The 10,946-nt window shown below is 39.4% G+C and overlaps 1 protein-coding gene across 2 annotated transcripts; it reads left to right on the forward strand.

The window, feature by feature from the left end:
* The first annotated feature begins 904 nt into the window (after positions 1 to 904).
* Positions 905 to 9,293, forward strand: LOC110530508 (GATA-binding factor 6-B). 2 transcript variants are annotated; one of them, XM_021613652.3, is made up of 7 exons: positions 905 to 1,054; positions 1,953 to 2,894; positions 3,734 to 3,900; positions 4,570 to 4,695; positions 5,008 to 5,095; positions 5,203 to 5,297; positions 6,378 to 9,293. In XM_021613652.3, the coding sequence occupies exons 2-7, from the start codon at positions 2,009 to 2,011 to the stop codon at positions 6,549 to 6,551; spliced, it is 1,536 nt and encodes a 511-aa protein (XP_021469327.1). In that variant the 5' UTR covers positions 905 to 1,054; positions 1,953 to 2,008; the 3' UTR covers positions 6,552 to 9,293. The 2 variants fall into 2 exon arrangements, with proteins under 2 accessions (XP_021469327.1, XP_036842052.1); XM_036986157.2 differs by having other exon boundaries at positions 955 to 1,050.
* Positions 9,294 to 10,946: the final 1,653 nt, after the last annotated feature.

Here is a 10,946-nt window from a genome sequence, read left to right on the forward strand (position 1 = left end):
AAACTAAATCCTCTCTGCAACAACAGATGCGTGCTGAGAGTTTGTGCTTCTTTGAGGCTCAACCCATTTAATTCCAAATGATGGCGTCTCACTTAAATAAACTAATTAGTGAATGGTCTGCCCTAACATAACTCCGAAATGGAGAATAAATAAACAAAACAAGCCAAAGTTAAAATATTGCTATATTTTCCTATAGGCTATTTCACGGGGTTTGTATTTAAGGGCCATTTATTTTCTAGTAATAATATTTTATATCAAACAATGTTAGTTATATGGTGCAGTTGATAAAGCTATTTAATATTTCACTTTTTTAATTTATTCAAGTTTTTACATATAATTATGTTTTTTTTTTACTCTGTATTCGATGCCAACAGTTTTTTTAGATAGTTCTAACATCTTGCATTATTACAATTTATGCTGGAACAGATAACCTACTTGTAAACACATTCTGAATAATATATGTTAGGCTACTTAGATTTATGACGACAACTATCACGATTAAAATTAACCTATCAGAGCCTCACTAATTATAGTAGGCCTATCATTCTACATTATAACAATTAACCATTTTCCCACAATATCCTTTGAAAACAGGCTTGACGTCAATTATGAAAAATCCTGATTTTTTTTTCTCTAAATTAAACGCACTTATTATAATAGTTATATAAATATTTTGTGAGTAAACAAAAGTGCACTGCCAAAACTAGCTTTTCTCTGAATATTTCCCTGAATATACTGTTTGAATACGTTGATTTTATTTAAACAGAAAAAGTCCATATACTACTTTAAAACGTCGAATTGATTGCATTTACAGTTTTAGACATGATCAAATATTTCAAAGACTACAGCACCCCCATTGAGTTGATCTGTTTGCTCAACTGAAATCCAATCAGAGAACGCCCTCAGATTTCAACTACAGCCTCGAGAAGCGCCTCCTCTCTAAAAACCTCATCACGAGCGCAGTAACACTTTCATTCCTATCTTCCCCGAGACCAGCTACGAACCACACACTATTGGAAACTTCAACGAGCGACGGATGGCACAGAACTAGTAGGTATGTGGTGAATATTCGCTCCTCTCCTGTTCTGTTTTATATTTTTCTGTCCAGTCTTGGTTAAACATCTGGTAAAACATCTGGTTTCAGTGCTCTTACTCCTGGTGCCAGCTGCGCAGAACCTAAATTGTTTTGTCTCGTTTACCGTGCCTATTGGGTCTTATCTGTTATGCGTCTTATCAAGCGGTTATCTTTTTTGCGCCAAAGACAAATTGCGTTTTGTTTCCTATCTGTAACGGTGTGTTTTTTTTGTAATTATGAAGAGGCTATATCTCGAGAGGGGAGGACAGGGTTTTGACACGGAGAGATTCAACTCCTCCGGTCAAAGCGCGCGCTGTGGTTACATGTCTAATGGATTAATGCCGTAGGCGCTATTACCAAAAATATATTGTCTAGAAGTCCATACCCATCATATAGTTTTCATAGAGAGGATCGAGTCTTGTGTGTTAAGTAGCCTTTAGCCCGGCTATAATTTTGTGTCGTGTTCTCAAAATTAAGCCAACACGTTTCAAAATGAAACCAAGCCCCACATCAAGGGCAATGTTAGGTTTGTGTTGCGTAGTTTCTCAGAGGGTAAGCCATGATATGATATTATTATCATGGGGAGGACATGTTTCTTGCAAATCAATAGTATCGCATGAAAGGTAACACCATGGTTTATGTATATTATGTCATTAAAATGTAGGCTAACTCTTTGGCACAAATCTCTTGTAAAAGTAGTAGAGATTGTAATACGATTTGATTGCCTCGCCTTACAGATCCTTTATGATACCAGACGTAGTTGCACTCTAATTGTATTTGCATGAAGCTCAAGAGCCTGTTTTAAGTTAGCAATGTCCAGTAAGATAGACCCTTTTAGCCTTGATATTGATGACAATGTCTTCTCTCTCATTCCCAGGGCAGACAACACCCTCACGATTTTCTAGTCCTACGGTGTATGGAAAGTGATCCTGGATGGACCTGGGCGAAAACATCTGGTCCATGGTCAAGCGAGAAGTGTCCAGCAGCCCCGGGTCACCGGCTGAACAGAGTTACTTACACGGCGGGCAGGGCAGGAGGGACAGCCACGCGCACGACTCGGAGGGGCTCAGGTCACCGCTGCCAAGCGATCAAATTGACACAGTGGGACACCGGCGCGCGGAAGGGTCAGGCAGATCATCTCTACACTCCTACGTTCAGTTCGGACACGGGCACCATCACAACAACACTGAGGACATCACTCTGTTCACAGATTTAGACCAGGGCAATAAACTCATCATTTCCAGTGGAGCGCACCCGCACCACAAGGGGGGCCTTATCGTTGACCCCAGCGACATGTATCAAACACTAGCCATCGCGGCGGCCCACCAGAGCCAGGCGGGGTACGACTCGCCCTCTGGGGGCTATATGCACTCCAACCCCAATTCTCCAGTGTATGTACCGAGCTCGCGGGTGGGACCCATGATACCCAGCCTTCCTTATTTGCAAGCCAGTGGGTCGTCTCAGCCCAGCCATGCGGTCACCAGCCATTCAGTCTGGTCGCAGTCTACTCCGGAGAGTCCCTCCTACAGCACCGGGAGTCCTCATACCTCCAACCGTTTCCACTACCCTCCAAGCCCGCCAATTAACAACGGGGTTCCCAGGGATAACGGCTACAGTAACCCGCTGAATATGGGCAGTCGAGACCAGTACGGTCTCTCACGCCCCCTCAGTGGATCCTACACCAGCCCCTACTCCCAGTATGTTGGACCGCAGCTATCCCAGTTGTCCTCGCCTTGGCCCGGAGGACCGTTTGATAACACCATGCTGCACACTTTGCAAAGCAGAGGTGCGCCCTTGACGATTCGAGGACCTAACGGAGGTAGGCCTTCTATTCAAAATATTATCGATGAAAGATGATTAATGATATGGACTTCAATGTGACAACTTTATTTTATCTATTGAATAACTGTTGGTTACCAACGTTTTACGCATGTACAATAATTGAAATAACCATTTAAAAACATTTAAAAGCAACGAGAGCTTGGGTGTAGCAATATGATGATCATTTACGATCACAACAGTTTAGTAGACCGAATAAGTTCACATTCAAGTGAGTTAAAGAGATTGTTATCACAGATGAAATAAGTCTAAATTGTTATAGCAATGGTAAAGAACGTTAAATTGCTTCCTATTAAGAATATACAATTAAGTAGGTTAGTTATTATAACTAAGCTATTATCAATTCATTTGTGGCATGAATTGAAGATTAAGCATATCCCTGATATCGAAACTTTTATAAATCGACTTCTAGGCATATCCTTTTTTGACATTTTCATTGGTGTAAATAAAATAAATACATTTTAGATTACATCCTCCGACTGTGCATAAACTAGTAGGCTATCGAAACATTTGGAGTTTATAAAAGTAACCCAATACGTCAAACATAAATAGCTAAAATAGAGACAAAAGAGCAGTCTCCTTGTGTATTGAATGTATAGGCCTAATATCACATTCATAGGCCTAGACTAGACCTCATTTGGAAAATAATGCTGAACTATCATCAAAGGATCCAACAAATTTGCAACAGACAATTACATATTTTAAGGTATAGACATGTGCTCAATTAAGCCTACGAAAAATCACGGCTCTTTTATGACCAAGCGCCTCTCTGAAGTGTCATGTAAGTGATTGGTGTTTTGCCTGTCTGTTTTCCCGCAGATATTCTCGACGACCTGGGAGAGAGCAGGGAATGTGTCAACTGCGGCTCCATCTCCACGCCGCTCTGGAGACGCGATGGCACGGGCCACTTTCTCTGCAACGCCTGCGGCCTGTACAGCAAAATGAATGGACTCAGCCGGCCATTAATTAAACCACAGAAGCGGATGGTAAGCAACACATGCTCAGGGACTACTTAGTCACTACATTTCCTGTCTATTTATTTAAAACAATGGCTTAAGGTTATCGCCTAAGATCCCTATATCTCTCTAAATAATGGGGATTTTATTTGACCAACAATTCACAAAAATGGAAGACCATTTATATATTAACAAGATAATTCTGGCTGTCATATAGGTAATTTAATCAGGGTCAACAAATTAAATTACATATATGACAGACAGAATGATTTTGTTAATATATTAATGAAATATGAAAAAGAAAATGTTCAGACACATTTCCCTAGCGCCATCACGCAGTTATTAGGCTATGCACACTAACAAACGAGTGATGCCTTGATTCCACAAACTCTGCCAATGAAATTCACGTAAATAAGTCTGTTACTGTAAATGGATGACATGAATACGACCAATATTATTGTTAGGTTATTAGTGCAGGTAACATAAATATAGTCATAAGAGAGGAGAATCCGTGCTCTTAAAATACAGTGATTCATTATAAGGGATTGGATCACAGTCAAAAATTCTATTAGTCACGTAGCCTAGTCTCGACCTGAGACATCTCTGCATCTCATTTTTATAGCTCACCGTTGCTTAATCATAGCTTTTAATCTTTATGTACCAGTGTGTTTATTGTTGTTTATGTATTGCCTTTCCCAGTCATCATCCCGGCGAATCGGCCTCTCCTGTGCCAACTGTCAGACGAGCACAACCACCTTATGGCGCAGAAACGCAGAGGGAGAACCGGTGTGCAACGCATGTGGGCTCTACACAAAATTACACGGAGTAAGACACAATCTTCACATTATGTCACAAGTTGGCACTGATTTTTAAATGTAATGTTCTACAACTAGCAGGCCGTATTGTAACTAGCACCGTAAATTGCCGTGCGTAATTGTTCACTGAATATCGATAGCAAAATTAAAGCACAATCCGTTTATTCAGTGTGTTAAATTAATTATAATAGTTGTTAATGAAGTATTTACAAATTAGTTTTATTTTTGGTCGACATTGACAAAACGTTTAGCAAATTAACAAGACAGAGAACGCCGCCCAACAATTTCATGACTAAGATTAATGTATTCTTTATTTTTGCAGGTACCTCGGCCCCTCGCCATGAAGAAAGAGGGAATTCAGACGAGGAAAAGAAAACCTAAAACTTTGAACAAAACCAAGGGATCCTCAGGTAAGCAACCTCTATTTTAACCTCATGACACACAGTCTTTCTCTCGCTCTCATTGAAAGGCTTCGCTGTTAAGTTCCTCTTTATAATTAATTATAATTTTACCACAGGGAATAGTAATTCAGTCGCCATGACTCCGACGTCCACGTCTTCTTCCAACTCTGAAGACTCGAAGAACAGCTCTCCGAACACGCAGGTGCCAGGGGTAAGAAGATGATTTCGCCTATTCGATTTGAAAAATAATATTCAGGTGTGGGATAGGCGGGCCGGTATATTGTACAAACGGACTCGTTTTAAGGTAACGTTGTCCCATGCAGGCCAACTGACACCTGTAATAATAAATAAATAATAAATTGTGTAAGGAAATTCTTCAGGTCAAATATAGGTCCACGGTTTTGGTCGAATTTGCCTTTCAAACGAAAACATATCTAAAACGTTGTTGTAGAGGCTTCATCGTTTTATTTATTGCACTAATTTATTATTTTGATTGGATAATGTTAACAATTATAAACTGGTTGGTTCAATTCCTGAATGCTGATTGGCTGACAGCCGTGATATAGCAGACCATATACCGCGGGTATGACAAACATGTATTTTTACTGCTCTAATTACATTGGTAACCAGTTTATAATCGCAATAAGGCACCTTGGGGTTTGTGGTATATGGCCAATATAACACGGCTAAGGGCTGTGTCCAGGCACTCTGCATTGTGTAGTGCATAAGAACAGCCCTTAGCCATGGTATATTCGCCATAAACCACACTTCCTCCGGCCTTATTGCTTAAATATAGGACATACAGGCAGGCTAATAATAAACCTTTATCTGATATGTTCGTAATAGCAATAATATTGGACTTATAGTATTGGATTCATACGGATTGACTCATACAATATGTGGGGTGTAATCTACTGTATATAGTGTCATCAGAGATATTTAAAGGCCTCTACTAGGTTCTGGGAGGTGGTCTACATTTTTCAAAAATGATGCTCTTCGGAATTGTGTTGTAAAACATTGTAGTCTCTGATTTATTCCAAATAAGATACTATTATAGGCTTACTTCCAACAAGTACATTTAATTAATTATATGTGTCTGTTATATCACTTGACACATGCTATATAATAATGAGAACATCCACCGCATACAGTATATCCACTGTATATATATCCATCTTAGCAGTAACAGATGAAGCTTTATCGTTGATAAGCCCTGGCTGTGACTATAGAAAACCTTTGGATAATAGTAATTTCTCCTGAATCTGACTAACATCTCTCTGTCCTATTACAGGTTCAGTCCTCTGTACTGAGTGGCCCAGTGGAGGGCTCAGCTGGCTCTGGTGGCTCTGCCGTGGTCAAGTACCCAGGCCAGGACGGCCTCTACACCCGTGTGGGCCTCACCCAGTCTGCAGACGTAGCCGGCTCTGTCAGAGGGGAGCCCTGGTGTCCTATGGCCCTGGCCTGAGTCACCGAGCTGGGGGACGGAACCCACCGCACTAGCCTCTCTCTCTCTCTCTCTCTCTGGATGTCCTGCTGCTGAGTGGTGGAAGTATTCAGTGCCTCGATGGCTCTGGGCCTGTTTCCTACTTCCCAGCTAACAACTGTTGGACAGAGACAGCCTTTTTGCCCCTTCACACCCCTGCAAGTTTGAAATGTCTGTGGAATATGTGGGATTGATTTCCAGAATGATATGGGAAAACCTTAGTGCCTTAACACAAAGGGAAATAAGTGAGAGGTGATGCCTTCTTGTTAATCTGCAGTTGAAATGCTTTCTGGACCGACCTGCTGTGTGTGTACTCAATATCTCTCTCTCTCAGATATGGAGGTGGATCAAATGTTCTTTGTTGTTTGAAATGAAGAAACCTGTACATAATGCTATGGATTCCCCCACTCAAGACAAAAGCGGTTAATTGGATATTAGTGCTTGATAAAAGCACTATCCATACAAAGGACATTTTTATGATATATTTTTTTGCAACTGGAATCAAGCTATCAAGTTACCAAGACAACCTTCCTGAATCAAGATAAAGTATTTATTAATCTTCCATTGTTGAAAACATGAGTATGATTGTTAAATAAAGATATGGACACAGAGTAGAACTGAAATACATTTTTTTTCTTATGTCTTCATTTTAAATATGATTGTTCGTTTCTTTCTCTCTTGTTGAGTTAGTAGTTGTTAGTTATTGCAAATATGTCTTTCCACTGATAGCTCTTACTGTAGGCCTATCTGACTGAAACTCTTATGGTTTTAAACAGGGTATCAAAGACTGTGACATCCTATGTCAGTCAATTTTTGTTTTTAATTATTTACTCAATTCTTAAATAATCAAATCCTACAGATGAAATTAAAATACTGTTAATTTATGGTACTATTTTGGAAGAAATTGGTAGAAGCTGTTTTTTCTAAGGTGAGGATAACAAATGTTTAGGACATTTTCGCAAACTTTTTGACACATGTACAACAGCTAGCTAAGTACTGTTTGAACAAATGGCACCCACAATCATTTTATAGATGCATCTTTTTGTTACAATACTAAACTGTAAAAGAGGACTGCTGCAATATCTTCTGTCTGCAACAAAGACTACCTAACTGATATAAACTGTATACATTTACAGTTGCATACATGCATGTGATTTTCATGATAAAATTTGACAGAAATAAAATGAAAAGGCTAAATGGCATTGAGGTCAACATAGATTCATTTAATGTCACTACATGGAGAAATAGAGGTGGAATTAATAAATTGCCCCTGATAAGTTTTCAGTTGATAAAAGAGGAATGGCTGTTCTTACAGATGTAGGATCTTAATTTGAGCCAGTTTGCTACAGCAGGAAAGTAATCTTGCAGCAACTGGAAATTTGAATTATTATGTGGATTATAATGAATGGACATTTTTGTAGGGGTTGATACATTTTTCGTTAGGGAAAATCATTTCTGAAATGTAAAAGTGGAAATTACAAACTTTAGAAGACTCAAATACACTACAAGTTTGCATTTCCTGCTTTGCAGAAAATTCTCAGCAACAATAGAATAATCCAATGAAGATCCTACATCTGTACAACCTGTTGTAGACGATGTCATAAAACAACATTTGTCAATGAGAGGAATGTCACACATTGACTCCATGGTGAGGAAACTGTAGTTTGAGATGTATTGGAGCTGTGTGGAGAATAATCTGAACAGAGTGAAGTATGCCATTTATGATTCAGTGATGTGAAAAAAACATGTTATATATGTAGCTTGAAAACAACCTTTCACAGCTTTCAAGACATAATGACCTTATATGACAAATCATTGTTGATATTGGTCTGATACAATTTGCCCTTGTATTTTTACTCAAAAGGTCTACAGTACATTTTCCTGACTTTCAACGTTCTAAGTAGAATTATGACTTTCCCATTCATTACACAGAACATACTGTACGTGTCTCTCTCCTCCAGTAGGGGTGTGAACGGCGTCTCGTTTGACAGAACTCTAAGTAGAATTATGACTTTCCCATTCATTACACAGAACATACTGTACGTGTCCCTCTCCTCCAGTAGGGGTGTGAACGGCGTCTCGTTTGACAGAACTCTAAGTAGATCCATTTTGAGGCCAGAAAAATTCCTCTAGCTCCCTGGGAAATGTCCATTTCAGTGGAATGAATCTGATGAGTTAGTAGGTTATTGTGAAACTGCCGTTTAAACTGCATTTCAGTTTCACCATCAGGGTTCTTCAGCTGAATCAGTGTTCTTTTCTGAACTTATTTATTTTTTTGAAATATCAAGTTTATTAATAGCATTGTTTTCCCCTACTTTTTGTTTGGATATTTGTATTTCTTTGGTTGGTTGTTTTATTCCTGATATAGTTTTTAATGATCTTATTTAAATCTCTGAAACAAATTCTTCTGATGATATCAATGTGGATTTGGAATAATTGCTCCTGTCTTAGAATATTTGAAGGAAATCAACACACTGTGGTTGTCATTGTTGGTAGTGTATACTGTGCCAAGGTTTGCAGCAAATATAATTTTAAGGGTTTGAGTGCCATCTTCATGTGCTGTAAAGGTACATATAAACATTTTGAAGTTTTAAAGAGAAATATGTCATGAGAAGCTGTTGGAAAGACAGTAGTAATGGATCCCTGAGTGATTTGTATCTCCAGACAGTTTTTCTAGTTGTTTTCTCATTCTGTATTAAAGTTAGCCATTCCTCTTACACACAACAACAGTTTATTATGCCTTTTCCTTTATATGCACCCAATTCAATGGTTTCACCAGTGTCTTCAATGTGTGTTTAAACCAAGCGTATCCTTTCCACCTGCACAGAGTACCTGTCACCGTGTGAAGGATATTTAAGTGAATATAGCTTGGAAAAGATACCGTTGGTAGACAACAACATTTTAGAGATGGCTAGATTTATCCCTGAGCTTTAGGTTATCTGTCTGCACTTTGACATGTTGATGTTGGAGAGTTTATGAGTGTCAGTGTAGCTGTGTTCCTACTGCGCTGTACTGCACATCAACCAGGTACAGCGTTTGGGGATGAATGTTGTTGATTATCAACATTGCCATTTCAATTTTATTACAAGAAAATATCAATTGGTTTGACCTACGTGTCCCCTTGCATGATACTCGTTTGAGCAGACCAGTGTCGATTTAAAACAATTCTAATCCATTATTTTGATTATGTCACCAAGTTTACACAGCTTGTATTTTATACCCAAGGAGTTGGCGTGTCTGCAGGCTTCATTTGCCCCCAGTCTTGGTTTAAAGTGTTGTTGTTAAGCATCATTCATGTTAACAGAGACGACCTCACACAAACATTATTAAGATAGGCTCTGCTGCAACCGAGACGAATTACAAACCTTCCTTCAGATATGAAAATCAAACCTAGAGTGAAACCTAAAATAAGAACCAAAATATGTATAGGTCTATCAATTTATGAACTGGTAATGTCTTCAAGGTATCCATGATACTTTGAGGGAGAATTCACAACACATTACATCACTGAGGTCCTCCTCCCATTCATTACTCGTGCCTGAATTCATGTGCAAAATAATAATAAATAATGGGGGCTTATATTTGTTCTGTTTCACATATGTACAAGTATGCATTATACACGTGTGAATTGGAAATGTTTTTTTTTTTTGCATATCACAACTCTCCCTGAGACACCCTCAGAGAGTGGGGTCACTGCTAGGGTCACCCATTATCAGCAGCGACCATGGAGCAATTATGGTTAAGAGCTTTGCTAAAGGACACAACAGATTTTTCACCTCATCCGGCTCTGAGATTCAAACTAGCGACCTTTCGGTTACTGGCCCACCACTCTTACCGCAAAGCTAAGGTTGGGTGGGTGTCATATGCATGACAACATTCACTCTACGTTATTTCACCATAAATGATCTGTAGCTGAGAAGATCAGTAGTAAAAACTGACAAGTGATACAAAGCAAAGCCTCACACTTATTTTAGGAGTTTGGTGAATGGTGCAATAGGCTGATGTATTTGTCACTTAGCAGATACTATGGAGTAACATAGATAAGGTTATGTTGAATGTGCTATTCTAAATGGGCAGAAAGAGAGAGAGATACATAAAGGCACAGAGAGGCAGAGAGAGGCAAGAGAAAGGCAAGAGAGAGAGATACATAAAGGCAGAGAGAGGCAGAGAGAGGCAGAGAGAGGCAAGAGAGAGGCAGAGAGAGGCAGAGAGAGGCAAGAGAGAGGCAAGAGAGCGACACAGACAAACTGCGACTGACGCCTAAAACTGCTTTATTTAGACAGTGAGTAAGAGAGAGGGTGTCACTCTCGGGGGCAGCGCTGCTGAGTTGAAAGTCCTTTGGCGGGAGGGCTGGGGCCAAGGTAAACAGTCAGCAGC

The sequence above is a fragment of the Oncorhynchus mykiss genome, chromosome 8 (genome assembly GCF_057628025.1).
Source record: "Oncorhynchus mykiss isolate SJ-2025 chromosome 8, ASM5762802v1, whole genome shotgun sequence".
In the NCBI taxonomy this organism is placed as follows: Eukaryota; Metazoa; Chordata; class Actinopteri; order Salmoniformes; family Salmonidae; genus Oncorhynchus; species Oncorhynchus mykiss.

Bases quoted from the DNA above. Each gene is read 5' to 3' on its own strand.
- LOC110530508 (XM_021613652.3), top strand. From the start codon at position 2,009: ATGGACCTGGGCGAAAACATCTGGTCCATGGTCAAGCGAGAAGTGTCC. The intron at 3,901-4,569 runs GTAAGCAACACA...TGCCTTTCCCAG, and splicing joins TTAAACCACAGAAGCGGATG to TCATCATCCCGGCGAATCGG. The intron at 5,096-5,202 runs GTAAGCAACCTC...ATTTTACCACAG, and splicing joins CAAAACCAAGGGATCCTCAG to GGAATAGTAATTCAGTCGCC.